This window comes from Centropristis striata, chromosome 13 (genome assembly GCF_030273125.1).
Source record: "Centropristis striata isolate RG_2023a ecotype Rhode Island chromosome 13, C.striata_1.0, whole genome shotgun sequence".
Taxonomy (NCBI): Eukaryota; Metazoa; Chordata; class Actinopteri; order Perciformes; family Serranidae; genus Centropristis; species Centropristis striata.
This window is the reverse complement of record NC_081529.1, coordinates 21,415,804-21,441,281: the sequence shown is the minus strand read 5'-3', so window position 1 is coordinate 21,441,281 and position 25,478 is coordinate 21,415,804. Positions and strand designations below refer to the sequence as shown.

General features: G+C 39.9%; 1 protein-coding gene across 1 annotated transcript in view; it reads right to left on the bottom strand.

Moving 5' to 3' along the window:
- Positions 1-23,905, bottom strand: part of zgc:100868 (uncharacterized protein LOC554458 homolog) — a 33,075-nt gene extending 9,170 nt beyond the window's left edge. Inside the window, exons 1-9 of the mRNA XM_059348111.1 lie at positions 23,851-23,905; positions 20,059-20,079; positions 19,689-19,851; positions 19,335-19,603; positions 18,688-18,833; positions 18,339-18,609; positions 13,591-13,762; positions 12,722-12,975; positions 12,502-12,599 (exon numbers count right to left, since the gene is read on the bottom strand). Of these exons, the coding sequence (XP_059204094.1) occupies positions 12,502-12,599; positions 12,722-12,975; positions 13,591-13,762; positions 18,339-18,609; positions 18,688-18,833; positions 19,335-19,603; positions 19,689-19,851; positions 20,059-20,079; positions 23,851-23,905 (1,449 nt within the window). The remainder of the gene's footprint in view (positions 1-12,501; positions 12,600-12,721; positions 12,976-13,590; positions 13,763-18,338; positions 18,610-18,687; positions 18,834-19,334; positions 19,604-19,688; positions 19,852-20,058; positions 20,080-23,850) is intronic.
- Positions 23,906-25,478: the final 1,573 nt, after the last annotated feature.

Below are 25,478 nucleotides of genomic sequence, written 5' to 3'. Positions count from 1 at the left end.
TTCCCGATGAGGGCGCAACTTTTGACGTTTTTACTTTTCGCGATTTCTCAAAGCTGTGAGACTAGTTACGCGCCAAAGTTTTTACGGAAGAATAATCTATAATAAAGAATAATAATAAACATGAGCAATAATAAGAGATGCCTCGTGCTTCGCACGAGGCACTCATCCTCACTGCTTGCAGTGAAGATGAGTGCCTCGCTGCTCAGCCGTGGCACTAATAAGCCCACGGAATAACAATTAGTGTGCTTTTGCAAGCAAGCACACAAAATAATAAACATGAGCAATAATAAGAGATGCCTCGTGCTTCGCACGAGGCACTCATCCTCACTGCTTGCAGTGAAGATGAGTGCCTCGCTGCTCAGCCGTGGCACTAATAATAAACATGAGCAATAATAAGAGATGCCTCGTGCTTCGCACGAGGCACTCATCCTCACTGCTTGCAGTGAAGATGAGTGCCTCGCTGCTCAGCCGTGGCACTAATAATAAACATGAGCAATAATAAGAGATGCCTCGTGCTTCGCACGAGGCACTCATCCTCACTGCTTGCAGTGAAGATGAGTGCCTCGCTGCTCAGCCGTGGCACTAATAACTAGAAAATTCCTAAAGAAATTTTGATTGTGTGCTTGCCTCTGGACCGTGACTCTCGTGGCTTATCAAAAGGGGCGGGGATTAAACAGGGACTTTCTGCTGAGTGCACTCACACCTCATACAAGTCTCTAGGACAAACGGTTCACTAGTTAGTAAAATGGGCGTGGCTTATCAAAAGGGGCGGGATTATCAATCACCAGTTAAACAGGGACTCTATGCTGAGTAATCTGACATCTTATACAAGTTTCTAGGACAAACGGTTCAATAGTTAGTAAAAGGGGGCGTGGCTAATAAAAAGGGCGGGAATTTATGAACTATTGTTATGTAGAACTGAAAAGTGATGAACCATCATCATGCATGACAAGTTTGAGGCAGATTGGACAATGTATGGTCAAGTTATAAGGTCTCGTGTTTTATGAAGAAAGCCATGTCTGCTAACTTAGAGTAAACTGACAGTTATCAGTTAGAATGTCTGTGTTGGAGGAGGGGGGGGCTTTGGTAGCTAAGCAACCACGTGGCCAGGTGGAGTCGACCAATCAGAGCAGAGCAATCAACTGAAATTAACTGACGATGGAGACAGTTCCATCAAAGTGAGCAGACAGAGGTCGACAAACTTGAAATTCTGGCCTCGAACAGAAAGCATTTTCGGCAAAACCATAATACCTATCATTGATCCGACTTCACTTTGAGCGTCCTGAGTTCTTCCTGAACATCTACATATGTTTTTTTTTTAAGAAAAATGAAAAAATAGCTTTGTTAGAGCGATTTTAAAAAACTGTTAAATTTTTTTTTTGAGAAATCTTCCTTCATTTTTAATATGGGAGCCGATGCGGCAGTTGGTACATTTTGTTTGAGCATCTGTGCGTCCTGCGCCCAAACTATAACTCTGACAGCTTTACCAGAGGATTGTGAGTGAGAGGACAAATTTTCCTACGTTTCTATGTATAAATTATTTCTGTAGAGTGAAATTTGCGGCCTGGAGCGCAGTTTTCAAATTTATTTTTTGACAATTCTTTCTCTCCCTCTACACTCTGTTTGATGACTTCTCCACTCTAGACTCTCCATAGGGTTACATTGGGGGGATTTTTTGACGTGTTTTTGCCCAATAATTTGAAAACCGTTTGTCGAAACCCTTAGAAAAGTCATAGCACACTTGTCATGGGCGAGCCGGTCGGTTTGATACCTTTTTTGTGTATGTGCGACCAAAACTCTGGGAGGAGTAGTCGACCGAAAAATGACACGGAAGAAACGGAAGAAAAATAAGAATAAGCCCGGTGAATAGTAGTTAGTGTGCTTTTGCAAGCAAGCACACAAAACTAGAAACAAAATTCCAGGGAAATTTTGGAGTGCCACGGGACTACTGCCGGATGATTCTCGTGGTTTAAATCAGCAGTTAAACAGGGACTCTGTCCTGAGTTCACAGACACCTCATACAAGTCTGTAGGACAAACGGTTCAGTAGTTAGTAAAAAGGGGCGTGGCTACTCAAAGGGGGCGTGGCTTTAATCACCATTCACACAGGGACTCTGTCCTGAGTTCACAGACACCTCATACGAGTCTGTACGACAAACGGTTCACAAGTTAGTAAAAAGGGGCGTGGCTACTCAAGGGGGCGTGCCTTCAATCACCAGTAAAACAGGGGCTCCGTCCTGAGTTCACAGACACCTCATACAAGTCTGTAGCACAAACGGTTCACTAGTTAGTAAAAAGGGGCGTGGCTTCAATCACCAGTAAAACAGGGGCTCTGTCCTGAGTTCACAGACATCTCATACAAGTCTGTAGGACAAACGGTTCACAAGTTAGTAAAAGGGGGCGTGGTTACTCAATGGGGGCGTGGCTTCAATCAGCAATTAAACAGGGACTCTGTCCTGAGTTCACAGACACTTCATACAAGTCTGTAGGACAAACGGTTCATTAGTTAGTAAAAGGGGGCGTGGCTAATCAAAAGGGGCGGGAATTTATGAAATATTGTTATGAAGACAATCAGTGATGAGCCATCATCATGTATGACAAGTTTGAGGCAGATTGGACAATGTATGGTCAAGTTAAAAGAGTTAACTGTTTTCAGTTAAAATGTCTGTGTTGGAGGAGGGGATAGGGAGGGGGGGGAGCTTTGGTAGCTAAGCAACCACGTGGCCAGGTGGAGTCGACCAATCAGAGCAGAGCAATCAACAGAAACTAACTGTCACTGACAATGCTTTGCTAAAGTGAGCAGCCAGAGGTGGACAAACTGAAAATTCTGGCCTCGAACAGAAAGCATTTTCGGCAAAACCATAATACCTATCACTTATCCGACTTCACTTTGAGCGTCCTGAGTTCTTCCTGAACGTCTACATATATTTTTTTTTAAGAAAAATGAAAAAATAGCTTAGTTAGAGCGATCTAAAAAAAACGGTAAAATCTGATTATTTCAAAAATCCTCGTGTGTTTTTAATATGAGACACAATGGGGCAGTTGGTGCGTTTTGGTGGCACTTCTTTGTGTCCTGCGCCCAAACTAAAACTCTGACAGCTTTACCAGAGGATTGTGAGTGAGACCACAAATTTTCCTACGTTTCTATGTACAAATTATTACTGTAGAGTGAAATTTGCGGCCTGGAGCGCAGTTTTCAAATGTATTTTTTGACAATTCCTTCTCTCCCTCTACACTCTGCTAGATGACATCACCATTCTGGACTCTGAACATTCCGCGCAATACACACACATGGGAAAATCGCCATCCCCATTAGTTTGGAAAAATGGAAATGTTTTCGCACTTCGTGCGAAAACTATACGTGCAATCACTTTGAAATTTCACAGGACTAGAGTTAAATTCAGGCCCTACAACTTTCTAAATCGGTTCGGAATTTTACGATCAACGGTTTGCGAATGGTGAGGCCCCAAATTTTGCGCAATGCGTTCCGGATGGGCCGAAAAGTGCACGTTTGTGCACGTTGTGCGAAAACGTGCACGCCGATCGCTAATAAAAGTCATTCCACACGATTCCCGATTAGGGCGCAACTTTTGACGTTTTTACTTTTCGCGATTTCTCAAAGCTGTGGGACTAGTTACGCGCCAAAGTTTTTACGGAAGAATAATCTATAAAGAATAATAAACATGAGCAATAATAAGAGATGCCTCGTGCTTCGCACGAGGCACTCATCCTCACTGCTTGCAGTGAAGATGAGTGCCTCGTTGCTCAGCCGTGGCACTAACTAGAAACAAAATTCCAGGGAAATTTTGGAGTGCCACGGGACTACTGCCGGATGATTCTCGTGGTTTAAATCACCAGTCAAACAGGGACTCTGTCCTGAGTCCACAGACACCTCATACAAGGCTATAGGACAAACGGTTCACTAGTTAGTAAAAAGGGGCGTGGCTACTCAAAGGGGGCGTGGCTTCAATCACCAGTAAAACAAGGGCTCTGTCCTGAGTTAGCAGACACCTCATACAAGTTTCTAGGACAAACGGTTCATTAGTTAGTAAAAGGGGCGTGGCTAATCAAAAGGGGCGGGGTTATCAATCAACAGTTAGACAGGGACGCTATGCTGAGTAATCTGACACCTCATACAAGTTTCTAGGATAAACGGTTCATTAGTTAAGAAAGGGGGCGTGGCTAATCAAAAAGGGCGGGAATTTATGAAATATAGTTATGTACAACTGGTCAGTGATGAGCCATCATCATGCATGACAAGTTTGAAGCAGATTGGACAATGTACGGTCAAGTTATAAGGTCTCGTGTTTAATGAAAGAACGCCATGTCTGTTCAGTGAGAATGTCTGTGTTGGAGGAGGGGGGGGGGGGGGGGGGGGTAGGAGGTTGGGGGAGGCTTTGGTAGCTAAGCAACCACGTGGCCAGGTGGAGTCGACCAATCAGAGCAGAGCAATCAACTGAAATGAACTGAAGGTGGAGACAGTTCTGCCAAACTGAGCAGCCAGAGGTGGACAAACTGAAAATTCTGGCCTCGAACAGAAAGCATTTTCGGCAAAACCATAATACCTATCACTGATCCGACTTCACTTTGAGCGTCCTGAGTTCTTCCTGAACGTCTACATATATTTTTTTTTAACAAAAATGAAAAAATAGCTTTGTTAGAGCGATCTAAAAAAACGGTAAAATCTTATTATTTCAAAAATCCTTGTGTGTTTTTAATATGGGACTCAATGGGGCAGTTGATGCGTTTTGGTGGCACTTCTCTGTGTCCTGCGCCCAAACTAAAACTCTGACAGCTTTACCAGAGGATTGTGAGTGAGACCACAAATTTTCCTACGTTTCTATGTACAAATTATTACTGTAGAGTGAAATTTGCGGCCTGGAGCGCAGTTTTCAACTTTATTTTTTGACAATTCCTTCTCTCCCTCTACACTCTGCTTGATGACATCACCAGTCTAGAGTCTGAACATTCCGCGCAATACACACACATGGGAAAATCTCCCTCCCCATTAGTTTGGAAAAATGGAAATGTTTTCGCACTTCGTGCGAAAACTATACGTGCAATCGCTTTGAAATTTCACAGGACTAGAGTTAAATTCAGGCCCTACAACTTTCTAAATCGCTTCGGAATTTTACGAGCAACGGTTTGCAAATGGTGAGGCCCCAAAGTTGGCGCAATGCGTTCCGGATGGGCCAAAAAGTGCACGTTTGTGCACGTTGTGCGAAAACGTGCGCGCCGATCGCTAAAAAAAGTCATTCCACACGATTCCCGATTAGGGCGCAACTTTTGACGTTTTTACTTTTCGCGATTTCTCAAAGCTGCGAGACTAGTTACGCGCCAAAGTTTTTACGGAAGAATAATCTATAATAATAAACATGAGCAATAATAAGAGATGCCTCGAGCTTCGCTCGAGGCACTCATCCTCACTGCTTGCAGTGAAGATGAGTGCCTCGCTGCTCAGCCGTGGCACTAACTAGAAACAAAATTCCAGGGAAATTTTGGAGTGCCACGGGACTACTGCCGGATGATTCTCGTGGTTTAAATCAGCAGTTAAACAGGGACTCTGTCCTGAGTTCACAGACACCTCATACAAGTCTGTAGGACAAACGGTTCACTAGTTAGTAAAAGGGGCGTGGCTACTCAAAGGGGGCGTGGCTTCAATCACCAGTAAAACAGGGGCTCCGTCCTGAGTTAGCAGACACCTCATACAAGGCTGTAGGACAAACGGTTCACTAGTTAGTAAAAAGGGGCGTGGCTACTAAAAAGGGGCGTGGCTTCAATCACCAGTAAAACAGGGGCTCTGTCCTGAGTTCACAGACATCTCATACAAGTCTGTAGGACAAACGGTTCACGAGTTAGTAAAAAGGGGCGTGGCTACTCAAAGGGGGCGTGGCTTCAATCACCAGTCAAACAGGGACTCTGACCTGAGTCCACAGACACCTCATACAAGTCTGTAGGACAAACGGTTCTCTAGTTAGTAAAAAGGGGCGTGGCTACTCAAAGGGGGCGTGGCTTCAATCACCAGTCAAACAGGGACTCTGTCCTGAGTTCACAGACACCTCATACAAGTCTGTAGGACAAACGGTTCACTAGTTAGTAAAAGGGGCGTGGCTTATCAAAAGGGGCGGGGTTATCAATCAACAGTTAGACAGGGACGCCATGCTGAGTAATCTGACACCTCATACAAATTTCTAGGACAAACGGTTCATTAGTTAAGAAAGGGGGCGTGGCTAATCAAAAAGGGCGGGAATTTATGAAATATTGTTATGTAGACAATCAGTGATGAGCCATCATCATGTATGACAAGTTTGAGGCAGATTGGACAATGTATGGTCAAGTTAAAAGAGTTAACTGTTTTCAGTTAAAATGTCTGTGTTGGAGGAGGGGAGAGGGAGGGGGGGGGAGCTTTGGTAGCTAAGCAACCACGTGGCCAGGTGGAGTCGACCAATCAGAGCAGAGCAATCAACAGAAACTAACTGTCACTGACAATGCTTTGCTAAAGTGAGCAGCCAGAGGTGGCCAAACTGAAAATTCTGGCCTTGAACAGAAAGCATTTTTGGCAAAACCATAATACCTATCATTGATCCGACTTCACTTTGAGCGTCCTGAGTTCTTCCTGAACGTCTACATATATTTTTTTTTAAGAAAAATGAAAAAATAGCTTTGTTAGAGCGATTTAAAAAAACGGTTAAATTTTTTTTGGGGAGAAATCTTCCTGCATTTTCAATATTGGAGCCAATGAGGCAGTTGGTGCATTTTGTTTGTGCATCTGTGCATCCTGCGCCAAAACTATAACTCTGACAGCTTTACCAGAGGATTGTGAGTGAGAGGACAAATTTTCCTACGTTTCTATGTATAAATTATTTCTGTAGAGTGAAATTTGCGGCCTGGAGTGCAGTTTTCAAATTAATTTTTTGACAATTCGTTCTCTCCCTCTACACTCTGTTTGATGACATCACCGCTCTAGACTCTCCATAGGGTTACATTGGGGGGATTTTTTGACGTGTTTTTGCCCAATAATTTGAAAAACGTTTGTCGAAACCCTTAGAAAAGTCATAGCACACTTGTCATGGCCGAGCCGGTCGATTTGATACCTTTTTTGTGAATGTGCGACCAAAACTCTGGGAGGAGTAGTCGACCGAAAAATGACACGGAAGAAACGGAAGATTAAAAATAACTAGAAAATTCCTAAAGAAATTTTGATTGTGTGCTTGCCTCTGGACCGTGACTCTCGTGGCTTATCAAAAGGGGCACGGATTAAACAGGGACTTTCTGCTGAGTACACTCACACCTCATACAAGTCTCTAGGACAAACGGTTCACTAGTTAGTAAAATGGGCGTGGCTTATCAAAAGGGGCGGGGTTATCAATCACCAGTTAAACGGACTCTATGCTGAGTAATCTGACATCTTATACAAGTTTCTAGGACAAACGGTTCATTAGTTAGTAAAAGGGGGCGTGGCTAATAAAAAGGGCGGGAATTTATGAATTATTGTTATGTAGAACTGAAAAGTGATGAACCATCATCATGCTTGACAAGTTTGAGGCAGATTGGACAATGTATGGTCAAGTTATAAGGTCTCGTGTTTTATGAAGAAAGCCATGTCTGTTTACTTAGAGTAAACTGACAGTTATCAGTTAGAATGTCTGTGTTGGAGGAGGGGGGGGGGGGCTTTGGTAGCTAAGCAACCACGTGGCCAGGTGGAGTCGACCAATCAGAGCAGAGCAATCAACTGAAATTAACTGACGATGGAGACAGTTCCATCAAAGTGAGCAGACAGAGGTGGACAAACTTGAAATTCTGGCCTCGAACAGAAAGCTTTTTCGGCAAAACCATAATACCTATCATTGATCCGACTTTACTTTGAGCGTCCTGAGTTCTTCCTGAAGATCTCCATATGTTTTTTTTTAAGAAAAATGAAAAAATAGCTTTGTTAGAGCGATTTAAAAAAACTGTTAATTTTTTTTTTTGAGAAATCTTCCTTCATTTTTAATATGGGAGCCGATGCGGCAGTTGGTGCATTTTGTTTGAGCATCTGTGCGTCCTGCGCCCAAACTATAACTCTGACAGCTTTACCAGAGGATTGTGAGTGAGAGGACAAATTTTCCTACGTTTCTATGTATAAATTATTTCTGTAGAGTGAAATTTGCGGCCTGGAGCGCAGTTTTCAAATTTATTTTTTGACAATTCTTTCTCTCCCTCTACACTCTGTTTGATGACTTCCCCACTCTAGACTCTCCATAGGGTTACATTGGGGGGATTTTTTGACGTGTTTTTGCCCAATAATTTGAAAACCGTTTGTCGAAACCCTTATAAAAGTCATAGCACACTTGTCATGGGCGAGCCCGTCGGTTTGATACCTTTTTTGTGTATGTGCGGCCAAAACTCTGGGAGGAGTAGTCGACCGAAAAAATGACGGAAGAAACGGAAGAATAATAAAAAGACACTAGAAACAAAATTCCAGGGAAATTTTGGAGTGCCACGGGGCTACTGCCGGATGATTCTCGTGGTTTAAATCAGCAGTTAAACAGGGACTCTGTCCTGAGTTCACAGACACCTCATACAAGTTTGTAGGACAAACGGTTCAGTAGTTAGTAAAAAGGGGCGTGGCTACTCAAAGGGGGCGTGGCTTTAATCACCATTCACACAGGGACTCTGTCCTGAGTTCACAGACACCTCATACGAGTCTGTACGACAAACGGTTCACAAGTTAGTAAAAAGGGGCGTGGCTACTCAAGGGGGCGTGCCTTCAATCACCAGTAAAACAGGGGCTCCATCCTGAGTTCACAGACACCTCATACAAGTCTGTAGCACAAACGGTTCACTAGTTAGTAAAAAGGGGCGTGGCTACTAAAAGGGGCGTGGCTTCAATCACCAGTAAAACAGGGGCTCTGTCCTGAGTTCACAGACATCTCATACAAGTCTGTAGGACAACCGGTTCACAAGTTAGTAAAAGGGGGCGTGGTTACTCAATGGGGGCGTGGCTTCAATCAGCAATTAAACAGGGACTCTGTCCTGAGTTCACAGACACTTCATACAAGTCTGTAGGACAAACGGTTCATTAGTTAGTAAAAGGGGGCGTGGCTAATCAAAAGGGGCGGGAATTTATGAAATATTGTTATGAAGACAATCAGTGATGAGCCATCATCATGTATGACAAGTTTGAGGCAGATTGGACAATGTATGGTCAAGTTAAAAGAGTTAACTGTTTTCAGTTAAAATGTCTGTGTTGGAGGAGGGGAGAGGGAGGGGGGAAGCTTTGGTAGCTAAGCAACCACGTGGCCAGGTGGAGTCGACCAATCAGAGCAGAGCAATCAACAGAAACTAACTGTCACTGACAATGCTTTGCTAAAGTGAGCAGCCAGAGGTGGACAAACTGAAAATTCTGGCCTCGAACAGAAAGCATTTTCGGCAAAACCATAATACCTATCACTGATCCGACTTCACTTTGAGCGTCCTGAGTTCTTCCTGAACATCTACATATATTTTTTTTTAAGAAAAATGAAAAAATAGCTTTGTTAGAGCGATCTAAAAAAACTCTTAAATCTGATTATTTCAAAAATCCGCCTGTGTTTTTAATATGGGACTCAATGGGGCAGTTGTTGCGTTTTGGTGGCACTTCTCTGTGTCCTGCGCCCAAACTAAAACTCTGACAGCTTTACCAGAGGATTGTGAGTGAGACCACAAATTTTCCTACGTTTCTATGTATAAATTATTTCTGTAGAGTGGAATTTGCGGCCTGGAGCGCAGTTTTCAAATTTATTTTGTGACAACTCCTTCTCTGCCTCTACACTCTGCTTGATGACATCACCAGTCTAGATTCTGAACATTCCGCGCAATACACACACATGGGAAAATCGCCGTCCCCATTAGTTTGGAAAAATGGAAATGTTTTCGCACTTCGTGCGAAAACTATACGTGCAATCGCTCTGAAATTTCACAGGACTAGAGTTAAATTCAGGCCCTACAACTTTCTAAATCGGTTCGGAATTTTACGAGCAACGGTTTGCGAATGGTGAGGCCCCAAAGTTTGCGCAATGCGTTCCGGATGGGCCGAAAAGTGCACGTTTGTGCACGTTGTGCGAAAACGTGCGCGCCGATCGCTAATAAAAGTCATTCCACACGATTCCCGATTAGGGCGCAACTTTTGACGTTTTTACTTTTTGCGATTTCTCAAAGCTGTGGGACTAGTTACGCGCCAAAGTTTTTACGGAAGAATAATCTATAATAAATAATAAACATGAGCAATAATAAGAGATGCCTCGTGCGAAGCACGAGGCACTCATCCTCACTGCTTGCAGTGAAGATGAGTGCCTCGCTGCTCAGCCGTGGCACTAATAAGCCCGGTGAATAGTAGTTAGTGTGCTTTTGCAAGCAAGCACACAAAATAAGCCCGGTGAATAATAGTTAGTGTGCTTTTGCAAGCACACAAAATAATAAAAATAGTCCCGGTGAATAGTAGTTAGTGTGCTTTTGCAAGCAAGCACACAAAATAATAAAAATAGTCCCGGTGAAGAGTAGTTAGTGTGCTTTTGCAAGCACACAAAATAAAATTAAGCCCGGTGAATAGTAGTTAGTGTGCTTTTGCAAGCAAGCACACAAAATAAGCCCACGGAATAACAATTAGTGTGCTTTTGCAAGCAAGCACACAAAACTAGAAAATTTCTAAAGAAATTTTGATTGTGTGCTTGCCTCTGGACTGTGACTCTCGTGGCTTATCAAAAGGGGCAGGGATTAAACAGGGACTTTCTGCTGAGTACGCTGACACCTCATACAAGTCTCTAGGACAAACGGTTCACTAGTTAGTAAAAGGGGGCGTGGCTAATCAAGGGGGGCGGTGTCATCAATCAACAGTTAAACAGAGACTCTATCCTGAGTAATCTGACACCTTACACAAGTTTCTAGGACAAACGGTTCATTAGTTAGTAAAAGGGGGCGTGGCTAATCAAAAAGGGCGGGAATTTATGAATTATTGTTACGTAGAACTGATAAGTGATGAACCATCATCATGCATGACAAGTTTGAGGCAGATTGGACAATGTATGGTCAAGTTATAAGGTCTCATGTTTTATGAAGAACAACATGTCTGTTCACTTAGAGTAAACTGACAGTTATCAGTTCGAATGTCTGTGTTGGAGGGGGGGAGGGGGGGGGGGCTTTGGTAGCTAAGCAACCAGGTGGCCGGGTGGAGTCGACCAATCAGAGCAGAGCGATCAACTGAAATTAACTGCTGTTGGAGACAGTTCCACAGACAGAAGTGGGCAGAGTGGAATTTCTGTCCTCGAACAGAAAGCATTTTTGGCAAAACCATAATACCTATCATTGATTCGACTTCACTTTGAGCGTCCTGAGTTCTTCCTAAACGTCTACATATGTTTTTTTTTTTGAGAAAAATTAAAAAATAGCTTTGTTAGAGCGATTTAAAAAAACTCTTACATCTAATTCTTTACAAAATCTTCCTGCATTTTTAATATGGGAGCCAATGAGGCTGTTTTTGGGTTTTGGTGGCGCATCTCTGCGTCTTACGCCCAAACTATAACTCTGACAGCTTTACCAGAGGATTGTGAGTGAGAGGACAAATTTTCCTACATTTCTATGTATAAATTATTTCTGTAGAGTGAAATTTGCGGCCTGGAGCACAGTTTTCAAATTTATTTTTTGACAATTCTTCCTCTCCCTCTACACTCTGTTTGATGACATCACCGCTCTAGACTCTCCATAGGGTTACATTGGGGGGATTTTTTGACGTGTCTTTTCCCAATAATTTGAAAACCGTTTGTCGAAACCCTTAGAAAAGTCATAGCACACTTGTCATTGGCGAGCCGGTCGATTTGATACCTTTTTTGTGTATGTGCGGCCAAAACTCTGGGAGGAGTAGTCGACCGAAAAAACACCACGGAAGAAACGGAAGAATAATAAAATTAAGCCCGGTGAATAGTAGTTAGTGTGCTTTTGCAAGCAAGCACACAAAATAAGCCCGGTGAATAGTAGTTAGTGTGCTTTTGCAAGCAAGCACACAAAATAATAAAAATAGTCCCGGTGAATAGTAGTTAGTGTGCTTTTGCAAGCAAGCACACAAAATAAAAAGTAGAAATAAGCCCGGTGAATAGTAGTTAGTGTGCTTTTGCAAGCAAGCACACAAAATAAGACATAAGCCCACGGAATAACAATTAGTGTGCTTTTGCAAGCAAGCACACAAAATAAAAAGAAGTAGAAATAAGCCCGGTGAATAGTAGTTAGTGTGCTTTTGCAAGCAAGCACACAAAATAAGCCCGCGGAATAACAATTAGTGTGCTTTTGCAAGCAAGCACACAAAATTAAAAATACATTTTTTAGGCCAACCTGGAACTTGGCATCACCCTTGGTGATGCCAACTAACTTGGTTTCTAACTTGGTTTCCCCCAACTAATGCCAGCAGGATTTTTCAATTGGATTTTGGATTATCGCATTATACACATTTTGTTCAGCTGTATATAACATTAAGAATTAAACAATAACACACCTGTTCCAGTGTGAAAACTCCGGTACAGATGCTGTCACTCGATGAAGCATTCTCATTATTCACTACCGAGGTCTGGAACTCCTGCAGAACTTGTTCCTCTGAAGTAAAAAAATAAGAAAATGATGAGAAATGAAACATCTGAATCAAACCCATATGGCAGGAACACAGACTAGTGTTTTAATGTAAAGAGGTGAACTAAGGCAGAATGAGCATGTCTCACCTCCTCCTCGCCCGGAGCTCCAGCCAGCAGCGAAGCACTGCGAGCCCACAGCGAAGGTTCGTCCATTGTCCATGCAGATGGGCTGAATGTAGTCTGACAGGGTGGGCTGGGCCGACAGGTGCAGAACGGCCACATTAGAGCCTGTCATGTTGCTCAGAGTGATGTTTGTCACGTTCAGCGTCACCTCGAAGGGGTTGGATCCGTTCTGCTTCAACCGACCCAACACCACGGTCCACTCAGATGGCGTGGGAGAGCTGTGGGAGTCAAAACCAACTGAATTAGATCTGATCGGTTTAAAATAAGGACGAGACCTTTACAGATGCAGCTGTTTCCTAATGGGCTGTTCAGTGTTTTTTTTTATTTAATTTTCTACAAACTTCTAATTGTTAACAAACCCTGTGAAAAGTCCGGAAGCTGCCAAAATGTAATAAATAAATAAATAACTTCATAAATAAATTATATGCACCATTAAATCCACCAAAACAAAACATTTTTTAAAGTTAAATGCAAAAAAAAGTTAAAAAAATTCAAAATTAATGAAAAATAAATATATTAATAAATTGTAAAAATAAATACATAATAATAATAATAATAATAATAAAGAGAAGAATAAAAACAAATTAAAACCCAAATAGGAACATTTGATCAACTAATTAATGCATACATTTATTTTTTTAACAATAGCTACATTTAATGGAATATTACATTATATTTCATTCATAATAATTCAGCTTTGTCAATTTAAACAACAGCTAACTGAAAATCTTAACTGATAATGAACAAACCACTTCACTGAGCTGTTAAACAGAGTAAACAGCAACATGTTAGCATGCTGAGATTAGCATTTCAGATCACTCGAGGCGTCTCACCTGGAGAAGCAGTTGGCATCACTCAGCACGGCGTCCACAGCCACCAGAGTCCCACCACACACGTGAGTTCCTTTCTTCTGTAAGCTCGCCATCCAGGGCCACTCGCCAGCCGTCGCCACCGAGCCCCCTCCAGAAAGACGTGAATTCTTCGGAGCCCGACCGCAGACCACAGCTGCAGAAACACAATCACATTCACATTTATCCAAATTTTGTTTATTTTTGTTCTAAATAAACAATAAATATACACAGTCATGCCATATCTCAGTTACAACATATGTCAGATGTTTTCTGATCATTCAATAACAGATGACTGTTAAGATAAAGCTTCTTTTTGTGAACTCCATACTTTATCCAGCTTTGCCCCCACATGAATAATCAGAACATAAAGCAAAACCGCCTAATGCAGTTCAGAGGCTTTTTTTTTTTTACATTCTAACAGAAACGATAAAGAAACATACACTAGTGCTCAAAAATTTGGGCTTGTTTCCCATGAAAACAAAGTTTTATTCATGAAATGAGTTTTAAAATGAATAAAAATATAATTTATGAAATAAAAAAAAAAAGAAATTAACAAGGGCAGAAAAAATAATTTTAACCTACAAATCTCCAACTTTACCTCAAGATCCTCAGCCAGCCTGAGGAAGGATCATTTTATTACAGTTTCCAGCTGTGCTAACATGATGCTCAGGTGTTTTAATGATCAATGAGTCTTTAACACTATAAACGTGGATTAACACAATCAGCTTTAACAGTCATTTACCACATTAACAATGACTAGACTGTATGTCTGTTATTTTCATTTTTAAAAATTGTGCTTTTCTTTAAAAAAGTAAGGGAATTTCTTAGTCACCCCAAACTTTTGAGCGGTAGTGTTTGTACAATATTTGATGATTGTTTTGATGATGTATCACTTAGCTCTACACAAAATTGACACACAGAGCTGCAGGGGTGCGTCTAGAAGGGGGGCATGGGGTGGCCCTAGCCTCCTCTGAAATGTGATTGATCCCAGGGACCCCAGAGTACTAGGGGTCCCTTCAGTGTTCAGTATAATGTTTCTGTAATATCACCTTTTTCAGGACACAGCACGAGCCTGAAAACAACCCATTGTTTTCTAAACCAGTTTTAAATGCTGAATTTATTTTTGATAACTGGTTCTTGGTCCTCCCTGTGCCAACTCATTCTAAAAACCGCAATGAGGGGATGATGATGATGATGATAAAGATAGTCGCAAAATGGTGAAAAGAAATTGTTGTTTTGAAAAGACGTTTAAAAAAGCGATTAATCACAGCAAACTGTGACTAATTAGTTTTTTAAACTAAATAATTAATTTAAATAAATTATGATTTTGTGTCTGGTTATCTGGAGTTATGAGCGCCTACCAGAGGGGACAGATGTGGTCGTGGTTTGTCCAGCTGTTGAGGAGTCTGAAGTGACACTTGCTGCAATAACACACAGTTAGACAGTCGCCCAATAGGGCAGAGTGTGAAGTATTGGATGGTTCGGTTAATTTAGGTCAGATTAGATTAGATTAGATTAGATTAGATTAGTGTCACAATGTCAGCAGGGTTAGGTGTCTGGGAAATTATTATTATTATTATTATTATTATTATTATTATTATTGTTATTATTATTATTATCATTATTATAATCATAATCATTGTCATTATTATTATAATAAATTATGATTTTGTGTCTGGTTATCTGGAGTTATGAGCGCCTACCAGAGGGGACAGATGTAGTTGTGGTTTGTCCAGCTGTTGAGGAGTCTAAGAAGGCAGAGAAGGCATTTAATAGGGCAGAGTGTGAAGTATTGGATGGTTTGGTTAATTTAGGTCAGATTAGATTAGATTAGTGTCACAATGTGAGCAGGGTTAGGTGTCTGGGAAATTATTATTATTATTATTATTATTATTATTATTTTTAATCATTATTATTATTATTATAATCATTATTATTATTATTATCATTATTATTGTTATTATAAATTATGATTTTGTGTCTGGTTATCTGGAGTTATGAGCACCTACCAGAGGGGACAGATGTGGTCGTGGTTTGTCCAGCTGTTGAGGAGTCTAAGAAGGCAGAGAAGGCATTTAATAGGGCAGAGTGTGAAGTATTGGATGGTTTGGTTAATTTAGGTCAGATTATTATTTATTTTTTTTATAATAATAATAATAATAATAATTATTATTATTATTATTATTATTATAAATGATGATTTTGTGTACCAGAGGTGGCAGGTTGGGTCGTGGTTTGTCCAGCTGTTGATGAGCCTGAAGTGACGCTTGCTGCAATAACAAACAGTTAGACAGTCGCCCAATAGGGCAGAGTGTGAAGTATTGGATGGTTCGGTTAATTTAGGTCACATTATTATTATTATTACTATTATTATTATTATTATTATTATAAATTATGATTTTGTGTACCAGAGGTGGCTGGTTGGGTCGTGGTTTGTCCAGCTGTTGATGAGCCTGAAGTGACGCTTGCTGCTCGCAGGAATAATCAGATAAAAACACTTTATTCATCCTGAGGGAAACTGCTATGAAACTGTTGCAGTGCATAAAAAATTGAAGAATGCGAAAGAAGTCTAAGATAACAAGGTGCAAAACCAAACTATATCCTCTCTGTGCCCACAGACTTTATACACCCTGCATGGCCCTTGTCCACAGCTGGACAAAGGAACCATCACCAGAGAGCACAGCTGGAGAGAAAGATCCCAAAGTCCCAAACTGGTGCAAAAGTTGTTTTTTAATAACTCACCAAATGTGCAAAAGATGGGAAAAAAAGCGGTTAATCACAGCAAACTATGTGACTAATTAGTTGTTTTTTTTAATCGACTGACAGCCCAAATATAAATAACAATAACATTAGTAAACAGTGTTAGTTAGGTTCATTGAAGGTAATGTTATGTTAGTGTCTCGATGTGAGCCGTGTTAAGTCTCACAGAGAAGGCATTTGGAAAGAAGGTTTTATATATATATATATATTTATATATATATATATATATATATATATTGTCACTTCCCTAAAGTAATGGCTGAAGTCATTTTTGCCTGAATCATCTCCTCACGATGCTGGCCACCAGTTTTTTATGTTTTCAATGACTTGGGCCATTATTTTAGGAGGGTGTCAATATTATTAATTATGAAGAAATTATTAATAATTAATTTATGATTTTTTGTCTGGTTATTCTGGCGTTCAGAGTTCTGTAGCGCCTACCAGAGGGGGCAGGTTGGGCCGTGGTTGGTCCAGCTGTTGGTGAGTCTGATGTGGCAGATAAAAACACTTTATTCATCCTACTGTGAAACAAAATGCAAAAAAATAGAAGCATGCAAAAGAAGTCCAAGATAATTAGGTGCAAAGCCAAACTATATCCTCTCTGTGCCCACTGACTTTATACACCCTGCATGGCTCCTGCACAGCTGGAAAAAAGCAATTAATCACAGGAAACTGACTTTTTTTTTTTTTTTTAAATCAACTGACAACAATAACAATAGTAAACTGTTAGACAGTAGTCCAATAGGGCAGAGTGTAAAGTATTGGAAGGTTCAGTTAATTTAGGTCAGAATAGATTAGTGTCACGATGTGAGTGCTGTCATAGAGAAGGCCTCTGGAAAGAAATTATATTATTATTATTATTATTATTATTATTATTATTATTATTATTGTTATTATTGTTATAATTATTATAAATGATGATTTTGTGTACCAGAGGTGGCAGGTTTTGTCGTGGTTTGTCCAGCTGTTGATGAGTCTGAAGGGACGCTTGCTGCTCGCAGGAATAATCAGATAAAAACACTTTATTCTTATTATCCTGAGGGAAACTGCTATGAAAATGTTGCAGGACAAAAGAATGGGAATATAAAGTCTAAAGGGAATAAAATCTTTGTTACAAAAATAAGGTGCAAAGCTAAAATATATGTGACGTATGCATGGATCAGAAACATTTGTACAGGGTGGGTTTGCATATACAGGTGCATCTCAATAAATTAGAATATGATGGAAAAGTCAATTTCCAGTAGTTCAAGTCAAATAGCCCCAACCGAGTATTGAGTCATATAGATGGACATACTTTTCAGAGGCAAACATTTCCATTTAATTAAATTAAACATACTTTTTAAAATTGGTCTTTTGTAATATTAACATTTTTTGAGACACTGAATTTTAGGGTCTTCATTAAATGTGAGCCATAATCATTATAATTAGAAGAAATTAAATAAATTAAGACATGAAATGTTTCATTCTGTGTGTAATGGATCTATATAATGCATTATTTCCACTATTTTAATTTAATTACTGACATAAATAAACTTTTCTATGATATTCTAATTTATTGAGATGCACCTGTAGATGTGAATCTGCAGTATCAAATGATTTAAAGGATGTCTAGTGGGCGGTCTAAAGTGCCTTTATGGCATTTAAACACTTTAAAAGTAACCAGCAAAGTAATGCACAAGGAGCCAATCCGGGTCATCTGTCTATTTAGATTCTTAATTGAAAATTGATTGATATGAGCCTTCAACTTCAGCGATATTAAATGTTGTTGATGTTGATGTTTATGGGATAAACTAAAGGATTTATGCTTTTTAAGTATACAATAAAATCTTAAAAAAATACTGACAGTGAACATTTTACTGCACAGCATTTAAGTACTTGATAATACTTTTACTGAGATAAGATATTTTAATGCTCCACCACTGTAAATATGAAGACATCTCATTTAAAGGATGACAGTTCCAGGTACTCACGTTTGGCTGTGGTTGTTTGAGGGATGGTGGTTGGAAGTGGCGGCAGGCCATCACAGGTGACGCTAAGGTCACTGTCGGTCCCAGTGGAGGTGAAGGTGACGTAGCCCGGCCTGTTGCTGGTGATGTGGCCGTTGATCCAGTCCTGATACTGGGACACTCTGGCGTAGACTCCTGGTCTTTCAGCCAAGGCACAACCTTCTCCAAAACTCACGATCCCCGACTGAATCCAGACGCCGCCCTGCTTGCTTACCATTGGACCTCCTGAATCGCCCTACGAGGACAAAAACATTTAGGAGAGGGGAACAAAGGCAGGCAGTCAAATCTGCCTCAAACATGTACAGATCATTACCTGGCAGGAGTCTTTCCCTCCTCCACGTAACCCGGCACAGATCATGTTGTCTGTGATTTCATCCACCCCATAGTCACATTTACACTGTCTGTTTCCCTCTACCGGCACCTCCACCTCCATCAGGGCTTGTGGTGACGGAAGAGGCACTAAAAAGACACAAACACAGTTTAATAAACAGCTTTAAGATGGACTGTTGGGCCACTACATCAGTAGACAGTAAGAGGCATTACTGATGCTTTTACAGTTTCCTCTCAGTAACTTAAAGTTAAACAGGAGGACAGAAACCAGCTCTCACTCTCAAACTCATACAGTGAAGTAGAAAAACACTAGTCCCAAAGGATCCTGATGTTCCTGCTGACCACAGGCCTTTCTGAATGAGTTTAAATATGATCGCCTCACTCCTCTTCTCACCATGGGACCAATAGAGATGTGTCTATTCAGAGTAAAACTTTTAGATTTGCATCAAAACTTTGCACCTGCAAACTAAACTTATTGATCTAGAATTTTTAATCACAAATTAATTTGACTTGCAATGAAACATCTTACCCACAAACCCATCCTGTTTGATTGCATAATAAGAAAAAAAGTAACCTCAGACTGTTGTACTCAAATAAAAAAAAAAGTCAACCAGCTGCTTGCTGACCCACCTCCAGTACCGATGTTGCCCCAGCCAGTGACCCAGGAGTCGATGCCTGTGAAGAAGGTGCTTTCCGGAGCCGCCAGGCAGACTGGAGAGATGAAGTTAGTGAAGGTGACCGGTGAGGACAGCTTCAGAAGGCAGATGTCATTGTCATTGGTGGGGTTGTTGTAGTTGGGGTGAGGGATGACCCGTGTGACCATCCTCGACACCTCGTTGGCGTTTGCTCCCTCCTGATTCTGGCGACCCAGAAACACTCTCAGGTTGCTTGTGCTCGTGCTGAAGAGAAATAAAACAGTGCAGGGACATGAAGAGCAGAGCACCTCCGCCTTAGAGTGGGTGTTGTTGTCTTTCTGTGGCTCACCTTGAGAAACAGTGAGCAGCCGTCAGCACCCATTCACTGTTGATGAGGGATCCTCCACAGAAGTGGCCAGAGGTTCTGTGCAGACTGGCCTGCCAGGGCCAGCTGCCTTCAGGGGCCTCCTGTCCTCCAACAATCCTGGTGTTGAACGCCGGTTTACCACACACTGAGGAGAGAAACACAGTGACTCCCTGGATCACCTCAAGCACCGCTGGGATCATAAACTTGTGAAACTGTTGGTGGAGGATTTAGATTTTTTCTGTTTGGCATGCACATCAGTCCTGTGTCACTATTCTCATTTCATCATTAGTCTACACCTCGACTAGTCCCAAAACATGTCCAAGAAGTGTGAAAACATCAAACTTTGACTTACCATCAAGTTGTGAGTGAGATTCTGAAAGATAGAAAGAGAAAACGTTTGAATCAACAGTTCCTCATTGAGATTTATGCTTTAGAAGATAAATTAGACGAGACGTTTTTTGGGAAGGATTTACAGAATAAGGCTGAAATGTTGAAATAAACTTGACATTTTAAGATAAAAGTTGAACTTTAGAGAGTTGACTTTATTCTAAATATTTCTGTTTTGTAAATATTTTGACTTTGATTCTGTTCTTAACATTTCAACTTTATGCTCAGAATGCTAGAAGAAAATTAAACTCTTCCTTTCTGATTCATATTTTATTCTCTCTGTACATGGGAGGAATGTTGTATTCATCTGGGACATTTATTACCAAAGGCAGATATTAATATTTGATAAGTGATGTGTCCTCTCTCAGCTTACAGAGAGTGAAAATATTATTCTTTATCACAATCATTATGACAATAAAAGATACGTGATGTCTCTCCAAAGTGTGTGTAGAGCCACACCCAGTCTTACATATGAACATACGAGCTGTTTGGCGCATAAACACTAGAATAAAACTCCTGCTTCATGTCAAATATGTAAACATTACATAACTCCGGATTACCTGGAGTGTCAATATAGTCTGTCATCACAAAATGCATACAAAGTGCAATTACTGCCTTTAAAAGTAAGTAATGATAGCACATTGAAGTATGCTGTGTCGGCAGGATTGCGAAAGAACTACTGATCTGACTTTAATGAACTGAAAAGGTGACACATGTGTACAACATGTTTTACATATCTGAATGTTTTAACAGGCAGCTCTAACAGCTGTTGCTGTCATGTTGCTGTAACAGATGCAGCGTGGCGTGCTGTCTGCCGTCCAACTTGTTTTACTGCATCAATTGTCCACATAGTTTAAGTCAACCCACGTAGACCAGACCGGCTTTTTTTCCTCTAAACTCAGACAGGAAACACACGGGACATACTTCTTGTAAAGCATATCATTTAAACACCGAGGGGGATGTCCACTGTGTCTGCACTGGCAGAGCCTGACAGGACGACTAATGAGCCAAACATTCCTCACAAACACACACACCACTGTCACAAAATACACTTCAGACTGTCACTGACCTTGTGCTACTACTACTACTACTACTACTACTGCTACTATTACTACCACCACTACCACTAAGAAGCATTAGTCATTTATTGTATTTCTCAAGTCTCTGATGATGCTTTAATGTCATAAAAACAAACAGTTAAAGAGGTAATTTTAACACAAAGTTCAGTTTACTTCTTACGATAAGTACTGCACTAGACGACAGAAAAAATAATGTTTAATGTTGATTATAACCAACAATTACAATGCACTTCAGTGGTAAGTAAATGAATCATCACTGAAATGCACATACTGCTCAGTATGAACGCATCACTGTAGAAATGCACGCAACAGTAAGTGAACGCATCACTGAATCACTGGCTTTCCCCTTTAAAATCAATCAGATTTATGTTTGAACATTTAAGAAATGATGTACAGGCATCCTGGTGACTGGGTGGTGTAAGAAAACAACATCTACTAAAAAACAACTCTGGAAATATTTTATTTTACCAAAACTGAAGTCCTGCATCTCCTTACTGTAGCTAAAGTCATATTCCGTAAGAACCGTCTGGGTCTTCAGGGATCTCTCTCAATATTAAAGCCTCAAAGTTAAGTTGCAATCAAATCCAAGATATTATTTATGAAAAAGAAATCTTCAGACCAAAGTTTCAACAGCCATAATGACATGTTTCTTGAAAGCTGCTGGTCCTGAATGACTAACATCTTTTATCAGTAAACGTTTTGCAATCAGGGAATTAACAAGGCGTGGCGCCATGGGCACCGGAAACCCACCAACCGCACACAGAAATCTGAGGCCGCAGCAGTGTGTTAAAGGTAACCCTGAAACAGCTTAAAGCTGCTGTACTGCGTCCAATAATTCATACACTTAATAGTCTATAAGTTTAAAAAGAAAGTCCCTTAAATTACTGTAACTAAAACCACAAATATTCCTTACCTGGCCTCCACATACATTACTGTGTGGCAAACTAAATATTAATCATCTGAAAAACTCCAATAAATACTTTTCATACACTAAACGTAGAACTGCATTCATAAAACATGAATTTTAAAACAGACCTCAAAGAAAAAAAGGATTGAAGTGGTATATTTTCAGATTTGTAACGCCTCTTCCATGGACCAGGTCGTAAATAAATCCTTTTAAATTATGGTTTTTTTTTCATACTGAAAAAGGGTCCCGATCAGCAGAGAGTCTGAGGATGTGAACAGTAAAGATTTATAGTGATTGACAGGACGTATAGCACGGCAGTAAAATGAGCTGCTGATTCCTCTTAAACTAACACCTGCTGTAAATTACGTTAAATCATGGTGTCACATCATTTTATGGCCTCCGGATAACATAAGCTGCAAGTTCCACAGAAAACCATCTGGATTTTTCTGTTTCTGAAGCTCCAGACAGATCTGAGTCTTTTTCTCTGCAGCATCTCAGAGGGATACGTTTTTAACACTAACATTAACTGAATACTGTCGGTTGTTTTTGCCTTCTAGAAAAGTAAAGTTTATTGATGGAACATATTAAAAATTAACACAGGATGATAGGGTACAAACAGACTAAATCTGAGAATATAAGTGAAGTAATAAAAGCATCTGATATCCTGATAAAAACAAAATATAATGAAAACAAATATAAAGTGTGGTCAGATAGACCACACTTTATTAAGTGTTTTAGAGAATTGTCTAACAGTCTAATTTACTTTCCCTTCTCTCCTAAAGTTTTTTATTTCAGAAACCATTTTATTTTCTGTATTTTCTGCAATTTAAATGTCTTAAATGTGCTTAATATTTTCATCATTAATCTGTAAAAAATATTGGTGTTTTGGTAATTGTAAGCACTCAAGAGTTGATAAAAATGGTCAAAACTCCCTCCAGAATCCCACATTCAGTCACCAAGACCTTGAGGAAGAGTAGAGAAAAATACGTGCTGTGAATTGGTTTCAGAAACTTTGGAAACATTTTGTAGATGTATTTTGTGCGATTGTATAATGCTAAATATGTCTTATATTGTTGCATATTGGAAACCATTAACTTGCACTCTTTTTGATCCCTCAGTCGTTAACAAGTGAAATATTTACAGCAGGGTTTCCCTCTTCACACTGCTCCAAAATAAATTAATTTTACTTCCTCCTCAGTGTTGTTCCTCTGACTGACAGTCAGTATGGCTAAAACATGCAGCGGTGGAAGAAGTATTCAGATCTAGTGGTACTAATACCACACTGTGAAATTACTCCACTACAAATAAAAGTCCCGCATTCGAAACTTACTGAAGTAAAAGTAGAAAAGTATCAGCATCAAATTGTACTTAAAGTATCAAAAGTAAAAGTACTTGTTATGCAGATTTTTTTTTAGATTCCACATATATTATTGTATTATTATTATTATTGTTATTATTATTGGTGCAATATGTAAGCAGTGTTTTAATTTCTTATGGTAAGGCTAAATTTAAATCTTTAAATATTGTTATTAGGTTTAATTAAAGTCTAATCACTTTAAATGTATCATGTTTTTATGTTAAATCTCGACCTGCAAAGTAACTAAAGCTGTCAGTTGACTGTAGAGTAGAAGTATAAAGGTACATAATATCAAAATACTCAGGTAAAGTACAAGTACCTCAAAATGAAACTTAAGTACAGCAGTTGAGTAAATGATCTTAGTTAGATTGCAGCGGTGGAAGCTGAGCTGCTGAGGTGTGTGAGGAGTCTTACCTGGTGTCAGTAGAAAGAGCAGCGCCGCCACACACATCACTCTGTAGAGAGCCATGACTGAAAGTACTTATGATCAGATCTGCTTTGAATATATATATAACCTTCTCCTCTCTCTCTCTCTCCCTCCAACACTAACACGCCTCTCTCTGCAGCTCCAACAAACATTGTTACCTGTCCACCGACACGCCCATCACACATCAACATGTCGAGCTGCAGTCAGCAACACTAACACAGTTCAGCTCCTCACACCGCCTCCTGTACCATTTAATGTTCAACAGCAACAACAACAGTAACTAAAAACACACAGTAAACTTATAAAATACAATGCAAAGTGTTTGATTTGTGACCTCTGATGCAAAAGTTTCACCAAAGAGACATTTCTCCTTTAAACAAATGGTTTAACTTTAACTTTCCCATTAAAGACTTCATATTTACAGGAAGTTAGAGCTGCATTATGACTCAAACATGATGTTTTTGGATTCACTTTAGCTCGAGATATATTTGTGATAAATAAATGGCATGTTATCAGAACTTTAGTCCTGCATTTCATGTTCAGTAAGAACTGTATTACTTAAGGGGCACACTAAATATCAAAGCCTCAACATTAAGTTGCAATAAAATCCAAAATATCAATTCATTCATTCAGTCAGTCATTATCCTTAACCGATTTTCCACACTCAGGTCGTGGGGCTGTAGTGTGTAGCGCCATTCAAAATATTATTTATGATAAAAGAAAAAGTTCAGATCAAATATTCATAATTACATGTTTGATAGAAGATGGCCATCATATTTTACATTTCTGCATTAAAAAGTAGAAAAACAATACAAATGTTATATGTTTTGTACACAGATCTATCAGTAACAGTGACATAGTATTTTTTCTGCCGTATTGCACCATTAACAGCTGTCATTCATAACACATAAACCAGTTGTGACCTCATTTATTGATGTGATATTCTGAAATCCATCCAGCTTATTAAAATGCTGCTGTGACGAGCAGCTCCTGCCAGCCGCCGAGCAAACTGTACGGAAACAATATGACCTGAGAACACTCACAGTTATTTTTAGTGTGACTGATTTTTATCAATTTAAAAGCATTTGAGGAGCGAAACAGACAACAGAGGACCAGATCTGATTCATGTTTGATCAGGGTTTCATGAGTTCAGAGGTAAAAGCTTGTGTTTGGTAAAATCTGTTAAAAGTCAGTTACATTTGACTTTTACTTCAGCAGAATATTTACCTGTAAAGTATTTTGACATGATTATATAAATGCTTTGACTTAAGAAAATAATCGAATGCTTCAACAGCTTCTGTATAAAAGCAACTGGAAAGTTCAAGTCCTAGCTCCATTGTTCCTGTTTATTTATCTAAACATAATCCCTCTCAGACTGTCACCCAGCAGGTCTCACCAAGCCACATTCCTGCAGCTCTGCACACCACGGAGCCTGAGTCTCAGTGATGGCCTTCTGACTTCACATCTTTGACGTTCTTTGACATTTTTATTAACATTCTCCAGTGACAGAAGTTTTCACATATTGTGTGTCTTTGAACATCACTCACGTGAACTACTAATGTTTTTAAAGCAGCTTTTACCTGGTTAGGACACACTCTAAAGTTTATACAGATGC